This window comes from Molossus molossus, unplaced genomic scaffold (assembly GCF_014108415.1).
Source record: "Molossus molossus isolate mMolMol1 unplaced genomic scaffold, mMolMol1.p scaffold_m16_p_14, whole genome shotgun sequence".
In the NCBI taxonomy this organism is placed as follows: Eukaryota; Metazoa; Chordata; class Mammalia; order Chiroptera; family Molossidae; genus Molossus; species Molossus molossus.
Genome location: NW_023425349.1, coordinates 34668088 through 34688927, shown reverse-complemented (window position 1 = coordinate 34688927; position 20840 = coordinate 34668088). Strand labels below are relative to the sequence as shown.

The following is a 20840-nucleotide window of genomic DNA, read 5'->3' as shown; positions in this document are numbered from 1 at the left end:
AAGAGAAAAGAGGTTGCAGTTTTCACTTGGTATAGGTGAACAGGATGAGGTGGCTACCAAAAAGCTGGTGTAACAGGAGGCTACATGGAACAAAGTTCAGAGTCAGAGGAGAGAGCAGGCTGGCTCATTTATACATTGCACAGGCATGCCAGAAAAATATCTAAAAGCAAAATCAGGCCCAGCCGGTGTGGTTCAGTGGTTGAGAATCAACCCATGCACCAAGAGGTCACTGGTTCGATTGCCGGTCAGGGCACATGCCCAGGTTGTGGGCAAAATCCCCAGTGGGAGCATGTAGGAGGCAGCCAGTCGATGTTCTCTCTCATTGATGTTTCTATCTCTCTCTCCCTCTCCCTTCCTCTCTCTCTAAAATCAACAAAGAAAAAAAATTAATAAAAATTAAATGCAAAATCACGAACTGAAACCCAGACAGGGGAGCATGGTCTTAGTGCCTGGAATGGAACAAACCAGAAGAGGAAAAGTTCACCCTGGAGAGGAGCATACTTGAGGAATGCGGAGGCTGATACCTGGAAGATGGGACCTATAGATTCAATGTGACCTCAAGACCAGAGCTAAGACCAAAGGTGGAGTAGAGGCAGATTTCTGTTCAATAGGACCAAAGATAACTGTATACCAGGAAAGGTAGTGAAGCTGTATAAGCATGTGACAGAAGTGTTGAGTTGGGGAAGGAGGATGCCTTACCAGGTATTCACTCCTCTTCAGACTTACCATGTCAGTAAATGCCAGCCCTGAGCCCAGCTGAGCTGTAGGGAGATCCATGATTGTACAAACCCACATGACCCCAAAGCATCAGTATCACTGGGTTAGGAACTTTAATTTATTAAGTTTAACCTTCTGGAGTCTAGACCAACTGTTGTGCCTGCAGCTCTGGGTCCTGACCTGAGTGAAAAGATGGAAGATCTCAAAACGCCTGATATCCCCTTCCTAGGAGGGTTCTGGGAAGCTTGCCTCTAGGACCTGATGTTGCACGCCCTCTGCTGGTCATTCCTAGCACTGTCCTCTCACTCCAAGGCAAGAAATAACCCCTTTGAACCCTTAGGATACTTACTGGTCTGTGTAGGTTCGGAACATAAAGGGAGATGCCAGGCAAGTACCAGGGAGTTAGATTGCTAGTGTTCAATCAGAGTACAAGATCAGAACTGAATCTTTAGATTAGTTCAAATATCTGGATCAAGATGAGGACTCATCCATGTCTAAGAGGAGGGTTTAGCCTACGCCTGGGTTTGGGGAACTGTCTAGTTCAGGACTAAGACTAAGGTCAGTGTCTCAGGCTGAGGCCAAAATTGGGACTCAGCATAGAACTGAAGTCTGGGCTCCAGTGTCAGCATGAAGTATGTATGCTTAGAGTCTGACCTCAAGAAGTCACACTGCATCCAGAGTAATGGGGTTAATGTAACATTCCTATAGCAAGTGGAAGCATCAGGTAATAAGCAACAACTACTGGAAAACTCAAGCAGAAATATTGCCAGGGGAGACGTATAAGGTATAGGGGACAAAATGAGGTAGTCACTAATTTCTAAAAGCCTCCCAACTTAAAGATATTAATGGGCAGGCTATAACCCCCTTTCTCCTCAGAAGGTAGATCTCAGTATTCTAGTTACAGCTTCCTGTTAAAGTCCCCCACCAAACCTAGTACTGTCACATACAAATCATAAGTATAATTTAGGGACAGGAGAGGTCAAAGGGCTAGTCCTGTCACTGCAGAGAGCTGGCAGCTGTGGGGGTAGTCTTCCTTCCCCCCAGGATTCTGTTTCTACTGGCAACAGTGCCTGGCAGCCTCCCACACCCAGATCTTAGCAACCTAGGGAGCCCCTGGCAACTGCTGCCATGGTGACAAGACAGGGACCTGAGAATGGGATGAAGGAGGAGCACTTCCTCTGAAGCCTTAAGGATATGTACAAGATAGGAGACTCCTCCTCCCATACACAGTCTGGGAGGGAACATGTGCTCCATCTAAACACCTCCTCACTGGCCTCCACCCCCATCCATGTCCCCTGGGGTTCCAGTTCCTTCAGGGTGAGGAAATGAGGGGCACCTAGGATTATGACATCTCCATGGGAAGGGAAGGGAAGTGGGGTGTTTGGAACTGAGAAGATCACAGATGCATGCATACACCAGCAGACATTATGTCAGTGTGTCAACAGTCATGAAGCCACACTTCATCCACATTTTGTCATGTAGACACAGGCCTACACGGTCATTTAATCACACATGTACACTAACACAAAATCACACACCTACAGCAAATAACATAGAATCAGGCACAATACCACACAAAAATAATTACACAGATACACTCTTACTCACAAATTGCATTACAGATATAATAGTACAAATCACTCCCAATAAGACAAACATTTACAGATACACTCACACACCCAGACATCTGTGAATATTCAGGGTAACAGTTAACTTTGTGAGCATTAATTATATGCAAAGTTCAGAACTAGATGCATTTCGTTTTACCTTAATTAACCCTCACAACAACCCTATGAAGTACTGCTGCTGTCTATCCCCATTTTACAAAGGAGGAAATGAGGTACAGATGTGGAAAGTAACCTCACATGGTGGACAGTCTGCCTGCAGAGCTTGCATTCTACTCTATGCCTCACCGTGATTCCTCACACACACAACTGACACACCGGCAATGGGACAGCGGGCGGCAATAGCAAACCCAGCAGAAAACGGAATCCATACCACCAATACCTGAAGGCACAGCCCTGCACCCTCAAAGTTCTGAACCTACACTTTAGCATTCACAGGGACCAGGTTAAGGCCAATGACTAAATTTTCTACCTCTGTGTTGGCACAGGCAAGGCTGGAGGAGGCAAAATACACAACTGGAATAGGAGGAAGCAGAGCCACCCACAAACCAGGCCCCTATGAGTCTGGAGGTAGGGGGATGAGAGCCTCCAGATCTAAGGAGACAGCACCAGTCCTGGGCCCCCTTATCCTACCTTGCCCATCTCCATGTCATACTATTCCATTCCCTCATCACCCCACCTCCCCTCCCTTCCTCATCCTTCCTCACCCCATCTCTCCCATCCTTTAGCTGATCACCACATCTCCCCTCCCTTCTATTCTTTGTTCTGTACTTCTTCTCATTTTCTCCCCTCCTTACTGCCTACCTTATCTCCCCTCTCCTCCTCTTCTCATCCCCTTTATCTCATCTTCTCTCTCTCCTCTCCTTAACCCTCAAACCCACCTCCTCTCCATCATCCTCTTACTCCACTTTCTTTCCTTTCTTTATTCCTCACACCCCTTTACACCTGAGATCCCCACAGTGAGTACCAGAAAGAAGACAAGTAGGGGAGACAATGCAGACCAGACCTGACCTCAGGACCCCTAGGTCTCTCTCCTGCTCTGCTCTGCTCTGTAGCCTAGGTACTGATGCTCTACAGGCCTCAGTTTCCAGCTATATAGTTTGCATGACCTCACGTGTCAAATTGAAAAAAAACGGCAAAGAAAGAGAGGTAGGAGCTTCTGCCCTGGCCCTTCTTTGTCCTCAAACCCTCCAAGAATTCCTTCCCCCTCTTCACCCCAAGGTTACCCCCTCCCCACCCCCACTCTTCCCTCTAGCACAGATGGGCCTGGGAGACAGTGACGTGGGCGCCAGGCACCAGGCACCGTGTCTGCTCAAGCGTCGGCTTCCGCTGGTTACCGCCTCCGCAGCCCTGCCTGCTCTGAACAGCGGGGACACTGGGTTGAGATTTAATGGGGAGTTGGGGGTAGGGTGGGACTGAAATGGAAGATTCTGAGGGTGTTAAAAATGGAGATCATGTGGAGCTCAGATGAAGGGTTAAAGGGGGGAGCTAGGATAGGAGAGATCATAGGAAGCAGAAAGGATTAAGAATAAAATAAGCCAGATGATTTGGGAGGGGGGGAGACTGGAGATCATATGGGGTTAAGAAGAGGAAAAAGTAAAGGGGGGCTAAAATGTAGGAACTCAAAGGGGAAACAGGATGAAAGATTATAGAGAGAACTTTAGTGGGGATTATGAGCCTTGCTAAGAAAGGGCTACTCATGAAGCAGCTGGAATGTGGAGATTATACAGCTAATGAAAAGGGGGGTCAGAAAGGAAATCATGGGGGTGCTAACCTTGGAGAGAACTACCAAGTTACAAAGGAGAGAGCAGAAGAGAAAAACTCTGCATGTCTACCAGGGCTGTTGGGGCCTGTTTTGAAATTCAGTTAGGTCACGTCAGGTCACCTCCGGGTCAAGGTAAGGTAAAGCTAAATCAGGTCAGGTCGAAGTTAAATTTCGGTCCATAGAAAACAGGTTAAGAAGGGGCGACCTTTTGACCCTAGTCCAGAGTCGACACCTCCCAGAGGGCACTATTCTCTCCGTACCCTCCTAAACGGTGAGAGGAAAGAAATGCCCACAGTCACCGCCAACTGATGGGCGCAGTTTTCCTTTAAGGCTACCTTTGACATTGCACGGGTTCCAGAAGGTTCTCTCGGGATTCCAGCGGTGGCCAGTATGTCCCACCTTCCCAAACCGGAGGTTGGACTAATATAATTGCACACCCCACCTCCCGGCTCGGGTCTGCAGACCAACCAATAAAATCAAAGGGCGCGTGGAGTTGCCGCCCTCTGTCCCTTTCACCAATGACACGGCGAGATAGTGAAGAGGTGTGTTTGACTGATCCCAGAGTGCACCAATCAGACTCCCACCAATCATTGCCAGGAATGTGTGCGCGTGTGGCCGGGTGACAGGGGCGGAGAATGGGCGGCTATCACCAAGCCACTCGTAGAAATTTGTCCAATTACAACAGAGATTTGAGCTGAGTGACGGGCAGACGGCGCAATGGGCAGCGTGGAGGCGGAGCCGTGGGGGCGGGTTCCCGGGCCCGCTGTCTGCGGCCGGCGGGCAGGCGACTCCTGTCCCGAGTGGAGGCGGCGGAGCCAGAGCCGGGGGAGGGGGCAGCGGCTGTCAGACGGACCGAGGAGGCGCCCGCAGCTCCTCGCCGGTGAGGGTGCCGATCTAGGACTCGGGGATCCTGGGAGTGTGGGTGGGCGTCGCGAAGCCAAGTGTGCTGGTGTCGGGAGTTGGGACACTGAAGGCCCTTCGGCTCTTCTGCCATAGGCTGGCGGGTACTCGGACTCTGCAAGGTGCTCGTTTTCCGCGACCCTCTTACAGGGGGCAGCAGGTCTCTGAGCAAGGGGAGGGTCGGGCCGGGTCGGATTGGGTTCCCCCAGGAGGAGGGAGGCGTTTCTGAGCTGGCCCAACCAGCCAGCATTGGTGACATCACCGACCACCTTCCCTCTCTCGAGCCCCCTCTTCTCTCCCCCTCCTCTCTTCACCGCGCCTTTTGTCCCGGCAGGGCTCAGCTTTGCCCCGCCCATCTGTGAGGGAGGAGACTCCCCATCAGTGACTTCATTGAGTAGGTTCTTGGGGATTGGGGTCGAGTCCTCCCTGGATAGAGAGGCAGAGGAACTTAGTGCCTCTCAGGCCCTCACAGACAATCACACCTGTCACAGGTACACACGCTGCCACTCATCGCACTCGCTCGCACTGCCAGCCTTACTGTCACACTGTCATACAGCCATTCACAATCAGCCAAACATTGCTGCACTTAAGAGAAGGTGGCCACTGGACCCTATCCCTTCACTCTCCACACCTGGGCATCAGGTCCCGCTCCTGTTGCACCGGACAGGCCTTGCTGGGCAAGTGCCTCTGAGAACCTGAGGAGGTGACTTCCAGAGCTGCAGCTTTCCAAGCAGGCTCCAGTGGAGCGATCAGAGGTGAGGGGCTGGGCTGGGCATGTTTAGGTGCACAGTGCTCTCCTGCCCATCCCCAGCAGCATCCCCACTACAGGCTCGAGGAGCTTTCCGGAGCTTCCCACACTTCTGGGGAGAAGACTTCTTAGCCAGCTTGATGTTTAAAATTCAGCTGGAGCCCTTAAAACTTCGAGCGTGGACGCTGAATGGGTTTGTAAAGTTTCGGTAAGTCCCTCCGGAGAATGGCACTCATACCATACCAAGTCAAATTCTCCGTGTCTCATCCCCCTCCATTGCCTACTTGCTTCCTCCATCTCATCCTCATCTCATCCCCATTACATATAAGACCCTCCTACCTCACCCCAACATTCGAATGAAGTGTACCTCTTATTATTCATCTCCTATATCAAACCCTTCAGGCATCAACTTATTTTCCACAAACATCTCCAGTATTTTAACTCTCTATATCTCTCTTTCAACCCACTTACCCATTTTCTACCTCAGCCATTTCCATTTATCACCCTCCATCCCCCTTCATCAGTACTCAGTTTTCTGTTTCAACCATATCCCCTCCCTCTGCCAGTCCCCCTTGCCATTTCTTCTCATTTTTCATTCCTGTCTCTGCATTAACGTCCTCTTCATTCTTCTCCATCAAAGGCAGTGCCATGCCATGGGGCTCCTTTGTCATTCCAACACGTGGCTTGTGGGAAGGGAGAGGGAGGGAGAAAAGAAGGAAGAAAAAGGCAATTCCTGAAAGAGATTGCTCTGTGTCTGTGAAGGCAATAGAATTATAGATCTAGAACAGCTAGCAGGTGGGTACCAGGGAGGAAGCTGGCCGGATGAAGAGGTAATACAGGGACAGCAAGAGGAGGGTAAGAGAATTGGCAAGTCTTTCATTTGCCCTCTGCCTAGAAGCTGCTGTAGTTCTCTGGGGGCACCCTCTTGGTGTGCTAGGATTCCTTTCCAGTCCCAGGGGAAAGAAGGTGTGGGCCGAGGCAGAGATAGCAGACCACCCCCAGCTCCCTCTCAGACGGCTTTTACTGCTGCTTCCGGAAATGGCTGCCCTCCCCCAGATGCTCTTTCTTCTCTGCCTCCTCCAACCTTAGCCTCCCCCACCAGGCGTGACATGCTGGTAGGGGGAGGAGGAGGAGTACCCGCCTTTTTGGAGCCTTCTCTTTGTCAGAGTGAGGTGACTCCCAGAACCATGAGTCAATCCAGCCACCTGCAACAGGCCCTGTGGGGGCAGGAGCTAGAGCCATTGTCCCTACCTACCTGGAATCTTGAGGCCTCCTCGTCCTAGTTACAGCTCTCACTCCTATCAGGAAACCCTGTGCCCCTCACTGAAGTAGTCAGAGGCAGAAAAGTAGGCCTTAGCTGTGGCTGCCAGCCCAGGACATTGCTAGAAAGACTCTGGTTCTCCAGGCTTTGGCAGGGGTTGGCCAAATCTCAGAAGGGCTGGAGAGTGGCTTCTGGCCATTCTCCCAAATAGTTCTAAATACAGGAAAGTCCCTTTCCCTGCATCTCCACCACAGAGACATTGGTGGAGGGAGATTAGCATGGAAAAAATGGAGCCTTATGTTTCTCCCTCACATAACAAATGCCCCTGCATCCAGCTTAGAAGGGACCCACACGGGAGTGTGGGTCAGACCTTAAATCACAGGGCAGAAAAGAGGGAGTGACTGGTAGAGAAGGTAATGAAATGGTGGTTAGTGCCCAATTGTCTCTTAATAACTAAGGTTTAAAAAGGCCCTACTACCAGGATGCTTTTGTTCACTAACATTGGTACTTAGGCGGCACAGACATGTCTTCACACACAGTTTTGTGTGTAGACACTGGGAAATAAGTAAAGGGAACTGTTACCCTGATTGGGGAAGGACAGTGTCATTCATTCCTCTACTAATGAGGGAGTTAGAAATGGCAGTTTCCAAAGGCTGTGAGTCATTCTCTGATCTGAGTCACATGTAAGGCTTAGCATAGTCCGGGGATCTGGGGCAGGGAGGCCTGGGGTCTCCAATGGCAGAGAGGACTCCAGGCACCCACACCCTGACTCAGCCTGGCTGGCCAGGACAGCTGGCTGAAGACCCAGGCCTGTCCCCAGTCCTAGGCCACTGCCCCAGCTGCCCTTAGCCTGGGCACCATGCCTGAGGCATGGCGTAGGAGACCACGATGCTTGGGTGACCTCACCGGTACACTGATCTTCGCCAGCTTCTGTGAGTGGGTCTGTCAGTCCATGGTGCCACCTCACTCAGCAGGGCCTTTCAGGGGTCCTCAGTCTGGTCCAAGGACGTGGGCCTTAGCCTAGCTCCAAGAAGTGGGCCACAGTCCCCAGATTCCTGCTGGGAAAACCTAGGAAATGAGGAAAGAATCATAGTCTCCTAGGATGTCAGAGCCGGAAGAGACCATCTAGTCCAAACTACTGATGGGGAGAGAGAGGCCCATAGAAAAGTCACACAGTGACTTTTAGGGATTGCAGGATCATCAGGAGCAGGGCTGGGACAGAAGGGAATAAAGGCATCAAGGATTGGCCCTGGATTTCTTTCAGAAACAAGGAGACCAGTGCCGGTCCAGTGGCTGTGATGGGAAAAGATTATTATAAGATTCTTGGGATCCCATCGGGAGCCAACGAGGATGAAATCAAGAAAGCCTATCGGAAGATGGCCTTGAAGTACCATCCAGACAAGAACAAAGAACCCAATGCTGAGGAGAAGTTTAAGGAAATTGCAGAGGCCTATGATGTGCTGAGTGACCCTAAGAAACGGGGCCTGTATGACCAGTATGGGGAGGAAGGTAAGAGAGCAATGCTCCAACCTGATATTGGACCCCTGTCCTTGTTGGGGGTCCTTGGTGACCCAGTTTTCATAGCAGGGAACCGGAGACTGAGGGGGCCGGGGGAGTGAGGGAGGCAAGTGTTCCTAGCACTGACACCCAGAGGAGAGAAGAGACCACCCACTGCCCAGCCTCGGCTTACCATAGTTCTCCCCACCTCTCTCTGCCCTCTCCCTGCTTAAGTTCAGGCCTTAGGGAGGTCTGAAGCTAGAACCAGGGGCCTTCCCCCTCCTATTTTCCCCTCCCAGCCTTATTAGTCCTGCCTGAAGTCCCTGCTGCTTCATTGGCTGATGGGGAAGGTTAGGGAAAGGGAGTGTATGGCTCTCTGAGGACAGAGCATTTACATTCATCAGCATAAAATTTGACCCTTAAGCAGCCTGGGAATTAACCACTGAAGCGCTGAGCTAGAGACGTGGTTGTTCCCTTCTCTGTCACCTCCCTGCCCACTTTAGGCCATCAGAACAGAGGTGGAGCTTTGCCTCCCTGAGGAAGTGGCAGAGATCCAAGGGTGGAAGGGAAACTGCTGCTGGCTTCTTTCCCCCTCCCTGGAGTAGCTGGTGGCCACGCAGAGGGTGGCAGGAAAGGCCCAAATAAAGCCTCTGAGAGGGCGGCCCCTCCCAGCACATCCCACGGGCATGATGTAGCTGCTAATTCTGGGCCTGCCCCTCAGGGCCGCCTGCCACCCGCCAGCCACAGGCACCTGTCAGGCTATATTAAGAGACATAGTCACAGCTGAGGACTCTCCTTCCCGGGAGGAACTGTCCTTTCTCCCTAATTGCATCCACCTTTCTTTCACATTCTCCTCTTTACTCTCCCTACTCTAGCCTCAAATTAGATACCATATGTACTGTACCTGATACAGAATAGGCACTCAAAAGAATGTTCTTCTCTTCCTTGCTTTGTGTTCCATGCCATTATTCTCTGTGCACCCTAGTCCTTCCAGCCCCTTCTTATTCTCCATGCCAGTAGTTCCTTCCATTTTTTTCCTGCTTGCCTACTTGCCAACTCCCAGATTCACCAGGCATCTTTTGGAATCCCCAGAATTCTCTCAGCTAAAATCATCCCCCCACCCCACCCCCACCCCATGGAGGAATGGGAGAAGCAGAGGTGAGGAAAGAGGGAAGCTGTGCAGACACCATGCCACCATGTGACCTGTCTAGGAATTGCACTCATTCCTCTGCTTGGCCTCACCTTTGTTTGGGAAGAAGGTGGGAGCTGGGAGAGAGATACCTGGAAACTTCACTCCTCCTGCACGGCCAAGCCTAAGTGAAGGGCAAAGCTCAGACCCTGGGCGCAGACACTGGATTCTGATGCAGGTCTACATCCCAGGAGGGCTCCTGAGAAGGCAGCACAACCTTGAGGAGACATCCAGAGCTTGGGAAGGGAAAAGCAGTCTTAGAAATGTGGATTATATTTCTGTCTGCCCTGCCTCCTCCCCAACAACCAGACAGAACAGTTGTGCACACAGACTCTGTGCTCAGCCCTGGCTGGGGACAAGTTGTTCCCTGCTTGAAAAGGGGGTGGAAGTGGTACAGCAGGAATTCCTACAGAGAAATTACCCCTTCTTGTCATCATCAGTCCAAACTCCCTCTCTCACTGAGCTTTGCCAAGCTTCTTGAACTCACCTGATAATCAGACCTCAACAGGAGGAAAGAACAGATCCTGAGTCTTAAGAGGTGAAAAGGCATCTGCCACGAGTCTGAACTGTCTGCCACTTGGCCTCTGTAATGAAATCAAAATCTGCCCTTGTGGTCCCAGAAATAAGAGGCTAATTTAGTCTCAGGCTTCCACAGCCAATTGAAATTCTAGATAAAAGGCCTCAAAGAGAATAATCCCTTCCCCTAGCTAAGTCTACATATTATAGAGTATTTCCCTACCTCGCTCCTTCCTATGCCCCCTACAGTCCTTATCCCCACCACTTCCATCCCCCCATTAAGGCTGCCTCCAGGAACCTGAGCCCCTTAGACAGGACCTGACTCCAGAGAGCGCAGCTGGGGTCACCACCCACAATGTGCCAGCTCATTCATGCATTTTGGCTTCTCCAACATTAAGTATGAGGTGTGGGGCTTGGTGTTATATAACTCCAGGGTGCTCCATTCTCATTGTAGTCTATGTCCGTCCAATGTGTGAATGGTGCCCCCTGGAGTTGTGCAAGACTGTGAGCCCTGAGTATGGGAACAAAGTATTTTTCTAAAGAAGTAGCTCCTCATATCCAAGCTAATGAGCTTTCTTGCTTTGGGGGGGGGGGGTTCTCCTTATTTCCCATTTGATCAGAAGTTAGGGAAAGAAAAATGCTAGAAGCAGAGTGAGAGTGGGCCTCCTCCTGGACTGTATCCCCACCTTATTTGGAACAGGTCACTTACTAGCCCTCTGTGTGGTCAAATCTTGCCCAATTGCCTCGTGCCCTGTGTGTCTTTGGAAATGAACAAAAATTTCAGAGCCAGATATGACCTGTACTGTGACCCTAGGCCAGCCACTCAAAGCTTTGTGAGACATCTCTGGGTCATGGGTCCATAGGAGAGATTATAGGACTAGAAGTCACATCCTCCAAGAAAAACTTCTAGTCTTAGCTTTTCCATCTATCGGGTAATTCAGCCTCTTTGAACCTCAAGATATGCTTTATTAAATATATAATTGAGTAAAAATTAATCTTGCCAGAAACTTTTATTACTCTTATTAGGTCAACCCTCTCTCTGGGAGTTAAAGATTTCTTCTTTCTCTAGGCCCATGGGTTGGGAGCTAAAGAGCAGAGAGAAGAGACTGGGGTGGGGCCTGGACCAGCCATACTGTCCCTAACTTCTCTTCCCTCCAGGCCTGAAGACTGGTGGTGGTTCATCAGGTGGCTCCAGTGGTTCCTTTCACTACACCTTTCATGGAGACCCCCATGCCACCTTTGCCTCCTTCTTTGGTGGCTCCAACCCCTTCGATATCTTCTTTGCCAGCAGTCGTTCCACTCGACCCTTCAGTGGTTTTGATCCAGATGACATGGATGTGGATGATGATGAGGACCCATTTGGTGCCTTCGGCCGCTTTGGCTTCAATGGGCTGAGTAGGGGTCCAAGGCGAGCCCCCGAACCACTGTACCCTCGGCGCAAGGTGCAGGACCCACCTGTGGTGCATGAGCTGCGGGTGTCCCTGGAGGAGATCTACCATGGCTCCACCAAGCGTATGAAGATCACAAGGCGACGCCTCAACCCTGATGGGAGAACTGTGCGCACTGAGGACAAAATCCTGCATATTGTCATCAAGCGTGGCTGGAAGGAAGGCACCAAGATCACCTTCCCCAAAGAGGGTGATGCCACACCTGACAACATCCCTGCTGACATAGTCTTTGTGCTCAAAGACAAGCCTCATGCACACTTTCGTCGAGATGGTACCAACGTACTCTACTGTGCCCTGATCAGCCTCAAGGAGGTGCGGCCTGGGCCAGGTTGTGTGTGTGATGTGGGGGGGATGATAGGGACATTCTTTCCCCATTTTAATCTTTTTCTCTCTTCCCAGTCACTCTACCCCACCTTTTCCTCACTCTCTGCCTCATTTTCCCCAGGCGCTGTGTGGCTGTACCGTGAACATTCCCACCATTGATGGCCGAGTGATCCCTTTGCCCTGCAATGATGTCATCAAACCAGGCACCGTGAAGAGACTCCGTGGGGAGGGCCTTCCTTTCCCCAAGGTGCCCACCCAACGGGGAGACCTCATTGTAGAATTCAAAGTTCGCTTCCCAGACAGATTAACACCACAGACACGACAGATCCTTAAGCAGCACCTGCCGTGTTCCTAGACTCTGCCCCATCCAGTCCAGAGTCTACCACAGCAATACCCCCACACTCACCCCACCCAATGTGCACCCAACTTGATGTCCACTGGACACTGGCAATTTTTTTAATGCAAAAAAAAAAAGCCACTGGTTTTCAGGAAAATGTTCCTGTCCCTGACCCCTTTCAGAGCTGGGCTGCCTCGGGGGAGTGGGAGGAAGGCAGGGAGAACTAGCCCAGGCCAGGGGTCAATTTTCATGTCACTAGCTTTGAATCCAGTTCCCACTCCAGTGGCTGGAGAGTGACCTGAGTGCTACTTGAAGATCTAGAGATTCCTTGTCCACGCCTGTAAATAGCATACCCTCCTTCCCCTCTCAGCTTTGCTAATACCTCTCCTCTTTCTTCCCTTTGGCTTCCTCCTATGGGGGAGGAAGAGGATAGAAAGGACACTGCTTTCCCACTCCAGCCCCACCTCCAGGTTCACAGTGTCCATAGTTATCACACACATATTCACACATACACAGCACTCATCTAGAGCTGTCTGTGCTTCTCCTGGGTTGAGATAGAAAGGAAGGTCCAGAACCGGGCCATTGAGCACGAGACACTTTTCATTTGGGGCAGGGCGGTGAACAGGGCCCTCAGCAGCTTCCCTGACAGCTCCTCTGCCCAGACCCCACAGAGCTGAGAGTTCTGTACTCCCTGTTGCTCTCAGGAGTGTGCAAGTATGGAGGGAAGGGGGCCTGATGTATTTAAGCTAAGAGGTGGGGGACAGGGTCCACCTCCCAGTCTTCATCAGGAAAGGGCTTTGGGGTCAGGTGGCAGCTATTCCCCAGCAAGAGATTCAGGGTCATAGGTTTCTCCCCACACCTCTGAACTCAGGGCCTAGCCACCCCCAAACTTCCAAATCCATATTCGTGCTATGTGAAGCTACTTATTTCATACCCTTCATGGAGGCTGCGTGGGAAATTTCTAGCCCTTTGATGCCTGTGTGACTCCACCTCATTTCCACAATTGTAGAAAGATCCAATAGTGCAGGAGCTAGGGAAGACTGCTTCAGCAAGGTCCTGGAGTGGGGTCTTTGGGTTTTCTCACTTTGACAAGCCCCTGAATGTTTTTATAGTAGTTTTTTTTTTTTTTTTTTTTTGTATTTTTTGTAATGACAGTATTATGAAAAAAATAAAATATTTTAAAAATATGACATCTGAGCCCCAGCCAGGTGGCTCGGTTGATTGGAGCATCATCCCATACACCAAAAAGGTCACGGGTTCGATTCCTGGTTGGGGTACATACCTAGGTTGCAATTCAATCCCTGGTCGAGGCAACCAATCACTGTTTCTCACATTGATGTTTCTCTCTCTCTCTCTTTCTTCCTTTCTCTCTGAAATCAATAAACATATCCAGGGGAGATGATAATGTGTGTATATATATTGTATATTATATATATATTTATATGTATTTATATATATATATAATATATATTTATATTTACGTGTGTGTGTATGTGTATTATCACCTGATCAGGAGAAATGAACCTGAGCTGGAGGTGGATGTGCAGTGTCACTGTCAACCTTCCTCCAGGGCCCTAGTCACCTTTGAGAAGCCCAAGTAGACCTCATAAAGTGATGCTGCCCTGGCCAGTTTGGTTCAGCGGTTAGAGCATCGGCCCACGGACCAGAGAGTCCCAGGTTTGGTTCCATGTAAGGGCACACCTACCTTGGTTGCAGTTTGTCCCCAGCCCTGGTTGGTGTGTGAGTGGCAACCAGTTGATGTGTCTCTTTCACATCGATATTTCTCTCTCTCTCTCTCTCTCTCTCTCTCTCTCTCTCTCTCTCTCTCTCTCTCTTCCTCCCTCTCTCCCTCCCACTCTATCTGAAGATAAATGCAAAAATGTCCTTGGGTGAGGATTAAAAAAAAGTGAAGCTGATTTCTTCCTTTCTCTAAGCCCAGACTCCTGGTATTTCCAAAACATATACTCCAAACAACAAAGACAAAAGATACTACTCACCTATTAGAAGAAACAAATCTATTTGGAAAAAAAACAAATATCCTTGGTTATGAGAAATAGAGACTATCCTCTTTGAAGGATGTGCTATCACGAGAATGAATAGATTTTCTCTACATGGACTAGAATTTTCCTTTGAGAAAAATTTCCCTCTTAGGAGAAAGGACTTTCTGGGTGACTAGAAGAGACATATCCCCAAAGACAGAGCCTGGGACAATGAAGAAGACAGCTGGAGGTACCTGGGATCTTTTGTCCATGCCAGTGGGGCCTGGCTGGGAACACAGGCTCCCTGAGAGACATGAACATCGTTGCTCATCCTTAAATCTCATAATTTTCCAGGGATATGTGTCCTGGTCTCTGAGCCACCTGCCCTGTTGAGACAGCTCTGGTCCTCAGAGCCTGCGTGCTGTGCTGACTGCATGACGCACTTGTCACTTTTCTTGGATCTTGGTAGAGATGAGCCCTATAGTTGAAGGAATGCCCATCTGTGGGCTCTGCTGGGCCTAGACTTCCTCCTAGTGCTGATTTTTCTCTGTGCCTGAGCCCTAATTCTTCCCCAAGATTAGGCCCATGATGACAATGCCCTACTGAGCTTCAGTGTCCCTAGTGCCATGAAGACAGCTCTGCCTTCATCTGATCCTGGGCTTCACACAGAGGCTGACATTGACTAGGCTTTTCACCTGAACCTTCCTTCCCTTGCCTTTTTTCCTGGGACAATGCCAGTGAAAAGAACTCCTCATCCTTTTAGCCAAGGTACTTTCAGAAGGAGTGTGTTCCTTCCAGTGCAGAAACCAAGGTCTCTTGCTCACAATGGTGTCTGCTAATTGCCTGGCCTGGGCAGGGAGAGCTCCAATCCTGCATCCCCTACTTGATGTTCTCTTGTTTTGGGTCTCTTAGGCTAGTGCCTCCTTGCTTGGGACTAAATTCTTATCCTGGCTCTTCCCTGAGATCCGAAACTTTGGGATCCAAGCCTGCTACCCCTGGCCTCCATATAAATATATAGGACGTAGGAAATTGTCATGTCCCCACTGAGCACTCTCTAGAGATGGGATTATGAGACCTTAGAAGCCAAGCTATCTGAGGCCAGGAGCACTTCAATGAGAAATCTCTAAAGTTGGCTCTGCCTGCGATTTTAGTCTTACCCTTTTTAAAGGCTGCTTGAGAGGGAGGGGTTGTGGTCCTTTAATAGTAAAGGAGCTGGGGGATATTTTTTGTTCAGCCAAGTCCCTGAAAGTGAGGTCTTTATTGAATTTTCTCACTTTGACAGGCCCCTGAGTCCTTTTATAGTAGTTGTGTGTGTAATTTTGTAATGACAGTACTATGACAATCATTTGCTAATTTGTTTGGCCATAATATGTTCTTTGAGGTTTGGCCATCCTGAATCTTGGGCAACCAGCAATTTGGAGGACAGAAGGGACATTCCTTGGCCCCTGGAGCCCCTTGTCCATTCAGATAGCCATTTAGTTTCTGGGTATCTCCCAGCTCACTGACTTTCATAACATCTGATTGTGGCTTAGGAGCTGGAGCCTTCTTAGACTTCATTTATCTCCCTGGACTCTCTGACCCTTGAAAGAATCTCTAAATTAACCTCTAATATCCTTTTCCTAAAGTGGAAACTCCAAGAAGGTGCTCCCCTTTGTGGTGGTCCCCTCCAGAATTCTTCTCTCTGTTCTCTGCCTCTGGGGAACTACATCTCTATGGCTGGAGTCTGTTGGGAGACAACTCCACTCCCATCCCTTGGGTGTTGCCATTGTTTGATTTGGAGTGACTCTGGACTGTCTCTCTTGTTCCCCATACACTCCTACCCTGCCATGATTTATCCATTTTAATGGGTGTGAGGAGCTAAAATTTTGTCTCCTCTTCTTCTTGGACTGAGAGTCCTGCATGAACCATGATCAACATCTCAGGTCCCTCTGGCCTTTCTTGCTCAAAGCTGATGGGCAAAGATGAGAACTATGCAGGATGTGAACTGAATTTTTTTTTTTTTTTTATCCTCACCTGAGGACATTTTTCCATTTTTTTTTACAGATAGAGTGGGAGGGAGAGAGAGGAAGAGAGAGAGAGAGAGAAACATCGACGTGAAAGGGACACATTGAGTGGCTGCCACCCGCACGACCAACCAGGGCCGGGGACAAACTGCAACCGAAGTACCTGCCCTTAGCAGGAACTGAACCCGGGTCTCTCCAGACCACAGGCCGACACTTTAACTGCTGAGCCAAACCGGCCAGGGCTGAACTGAATTTTTTGTGACCAGCTTGTCTCCTGACTTGCCTAAGGATTTCTTTCGAAGAGCTAAGCAACCTTAGTTTAGCCATCCTTGAAACATGAGTGGCTGAAAGAGAAAGGTGAACTGGGGAAGGAGCTATAACTGTGTCTTGTCTTTTTTTTTTTTTTTTAATCCTTACCCAAGGACATTTTTTCATTTATCTTCAGATAGAGTGGGAGGGAGAGAGAGAGAGAAACATCGATGTGAGAGAGACATATCGACTGGTTGCCACCCACACAACTGCAACCGGGCTGGGGACAAACTGTAACCGAGGTATGTGCCCTCAGCGGGAACCAAACCTGGGCCTCTCTGGTCTGAGGGTCCACGCTGTAACTGCTGAGCCAAACAGGCCAGGGCTATAATTGGGTCTCTATCAACTTAACAGTTTTATGTATTCAAAATCTTTGAAAGATAAACTCTACCTCTGCCACACATATCTAGGTTTTATAGTGCTTGTCAATCTAATGCCTAGATTAAGAAAGGAAAGCTGTCCGGCCAGTGTGGCTCAGTGGTTGAACATCTACCCATGCACCAAGAAGTCATCAGTTCGATTCCCAGTCAGGGCACATGCCCAAGTCGTGGGCCACATCCCCAGTGGGGTGCGTGCAGGAGGCCCATTGATGTTTTCTCTCATCGATATATCTATCTCTCTCTCCCTTCCTCTCTCTCTAAAATCAATAAAGAAAAAATATTTTAAAAAAGAAAGAAAGAAAAGCTTCCAAGAGGTATTCATTCAGGCAGTATTCCTGATTTATCGAGGGTACTGAATTTCCAGTTTCCAAATGGCTTGTTTCCAAGAACTTCCCAGAAGGGGCAATGTATAGTTGGCAGAAAGCCATGAACAATACACATCTCTAGAGGTCCCACTTTGATAGATCTGCCCTAGCTTCTTGCCCAAGTAAACCTTCAGGGTATTTTTCAGTTGCTTCAAGTCTAGGTTCTCTTTTGAATATATTGATAAGTCATTTCCCGACCCATTCCTTGCATGAATCAAAAAGTCACTTTTTATCTCCTCTGAAGAATCAGCCCCCTAAATCTTTACTGGGGGAGCTTTCTGAATTCCTTACCAGCTTACATTTGAAGCCCTTTCTCAGGCTCTGCCTCAGACCTTTCCCTAAGTCATTCACTAACTGGAACTTTGCTGGGCCCTTCACATGGAAACGTCCTGGGTGTCACAATCCAATCTTTCTTAGATCCTTGTTGCTTTGGCACATAAACACAACAGGCTTTGAAAGTCTATGATATTTTCTTAGCTAATAATTGTCTGTTAGTTGCCCTGAGGCTGTATCAGTGCCAGAAACTCTTGGATCCTACAGGCCAGACCCACTAGTGTTACATGGGACTCTTTCAAAAGTAGAGCTCTTTTGGTCCCAAATATTATTGCTTATAAAAAATTATTCAGGAAGAATGGAAACTGACACAAAGACACAAGAAGCCAGGCTATACTGAAAAAAGTGAAAACATACAAATTTTATTATTGTTTGTTTATTTTTTAAATATGTTTTTATTGATTTCAGAGAAAGGAAGGGAGAGGGAGAGAGAGAGAGAAACATCAATGAGAGAGAAACATCAATCTGCTGCCTCACGCATGCCCCTCACTGAGGATTAAGCCCACAACCTGGGCATGTACCCTGACAAGGAATTGAGCTGGTGACCTCGTGGTGCATGGGACAACATTCAACCAAATGAGCCACACCAGCCGGGTAAAACCCACACATTTTCAATCTCTTTTGTAATAGGTATTAAATTTCAGTTGAGGTGAAAGATGGTACCTCGTGCTAGGTTCTAGGAAAGGATACTCCAGAGGCCTTAATCTGATGTAGAGAAGAAGGTAGCAGGAGTGGTAGCAAGAATTAAATATGGGCCCAACTGGTGTGGCTCAGTGGATTGACCATTAGCCCATGGATTGAGAGGTCCCGGTTTGATTCTCATTTGGGGTACATGCCCAGGTTGCGGGCTCAATCCCAATTGTGGGCGTGCAGGAGGCAGCTGATCAGTGTTTCTCTTTCACATCAATGTTTCTTTTTCTCCCTTCCTCTCTCTCTAAAAAAACAATAAAAACGTATTTTTTTTTAATAAAATATAATCTACAGAATGGGATAAAATATTTGCAAATTATATCTCTTATAAGATATTAATATCCAGAATATAAAAACAATTCAACAACTAAAAAACAAACCCAAATAAAAAATGAGTAAAGGGCTTGATTAGACATTTCTCCAAAGAATATATACAAATAGACAATAAGTACATGAAAAGATGCTCAACTTCATTAGTCATGAGGGAAATACAAATCAAAATCACAATGAGATACCACTTCCACCTAGTAAAATGGCCACAATTTATTTATTTATTTATTTTTATCCTCACCTGAGGACACTTTTCCATTTTTTGTTCAGGTAGAATGGGAGGGAGAGAAAGAGAGAGACAGAGAAACATTGATGTGAAAGGGACACATCGAGTGGCTGCCACCCGCACCACCGACCAGGGCCGGGGACAAACTGCAACCAAAGTACGCGCCCGTAGCGGGAACCGAACCCGCATCTCTCTGGACCGCAGGCTGATGCTCTAACCACTGAGCAAAACCGGCCAGGGCTATTTATTTTTTAAATAGAAAATAATAAGCGTTCACCTGGATGTGGAAATATTGGTACCTTTATGCATTGCTGGTGGAAATGTAAAATAGTGCTACTGTGGAAAACAATTTGGTGGTTCCTTAAAAACTTAAACATTGAACTAACACATGACCTAGCAATTCCACACCTAGGTATATATCTAAAAGAACTGAGTTACAGAATAGTGATAGGAATGTAAAGTAAAGTAAAGTAAAGCATAGGGAATATATATTGTAATAACTATATGTGGCATCAGATTGGTACTAGATTTATTGGGGTGATCACTTTGTAAGTTATATAAATGTCTAATCATGAGACTGTGTACCTGAAACTAATTAATATTGTACATCAATTGTAATTTTAAAATCTTAAAAGAATTAAAAGCAGAAACTTGAACATATATTTGTACACTCATGTTCAAAGCAGCATTATTCTCAACAGTCAAAAGGTGAAAACAACCCAAGTGTCCATCAACAGATGAGTGGATAAACAAAATGTAGTATATACATACAATGGAATAAATGTCAGCCATCAGAAGAAATAAAATGTTTGGATAAACCTTAAAGCATTATGCTAAGTTAACATAACCAGACACAGAAAAACAAATATTGTGAATTTACTTATATGAGGTACCTACAATAGGCAAATTTATAGAAACAGAAAGTAAGAATATAGGTTACCAAGTGCTGGGGGTGGGGGCAGGAAGAGAGTTATTATTTAATGGGTACAGAGTTTATATTAGAAATGATGAAAAAGTTTTAGATATAGACAATAGTGATGGTTACACAACATTGTAAATGTACCTAATGCCTGAATCTGAATTGTACATTTACAAGTAGTTATAATTATAAATATTATATTATGTGTATTTTATCACAATAAAGACAGTGAAGTCTACACCTAAAACTAATACAATGTTATATGTTAATTATATCTCAATAAAAATTAATTAACTGACTGATTTTTTTTAAATGATGTCAAAATGGATCAAAGACCTAACTATGAGAGCTAAAACCATAAAACTAGAAGAAAACACAGGGTTAAATCTTCATAATCTTGAATTTGGTAATGGATTCTATGATATGACACCAAATGTGGGAGCAACCAAAGAAAAATATAGAAAAATCAGACTACACTAAAATTTAAAAACATTTGTGCCCTGGCCGGTTAGGCTCAGCATTTAGAGCGTCAGCCTGCAGACCAATGAGTCATGGGTTCGATTCTAGTCAAGGGCATATACCTTGGTTACCGTTCATGCCTGGCCCTGGTTGGAGTCATGTGGGAGGCAACCAGTCGATGTGTCTCTTTCACATCGATGTTTCTCTCTCTTTCTCTTTCTCCCTTTCTCTCTCTCTCTCTCTCAACCCCATCCCTCTCACTCTATCTGAAGATAAATAGAAAAATATCCTCAAGTGAGAATTAAAATAATAATAATAATAATTTTTAAACATTTCTGCTTTAAGGGTCACTTTCAAGAGAGTAAGAAGAACCTGGCTGGTGTGGCTCGGTGGTTGAGCATTGACCCATGCACCAAGAGATTGCCGGTTTGATTCCCAGTCAGGGCACATGCCCAGGTTGTGGGCCCAATCCCCCAGTGAGGCATGCAGGAGGAGGCTAATCAATATTCTCTCTCATCAG

General features: G+C 47.7%; 1 protein-coding gene across 2 annotated transcripts; it reads left to right on the top strand.

Annotated features, from left to right (window-relative positions):
- Window positions 1–4891: 4891 nt before the first annotated feature.
- Window positions 4892–13516, top strand: DNAJB5 (DnaJ heat shock protein family (Hsp40) member B5). 2 transcript variants are annotated; one of them, XM_036261077.1, is made up of 4 exons: window positions 4892–4987; window positions 8281–8525; window positions 11377–11978; window positions 12112–13516. In XM_036261077.1, exons 2-4 carry the CDS (start codon window positions 8315–8317, stop codon window positions 12343–12345), a joined length of 1047 nt encoding a protein of 348 aa, XP_036116970.1. In that variant the 5' UTR covers window positions 4892–4987; window positions 8281–8314; the 3' UTR covers window positions 12346–13516. The 2 variants fall into 2 exon arrangements, with proteins under 2 accessions (XP_036116970.1, XP_036116969.1); XM_036261076.1 differs by lacking the exon at window positions 4892–4987 and adding an exon at window positions 5471–5963 and having other exon boundaries at window positions 12112–13514.
- The last annotated feature ends 7324 nt before the right edge of the window (window positions 13517–20840 follow it).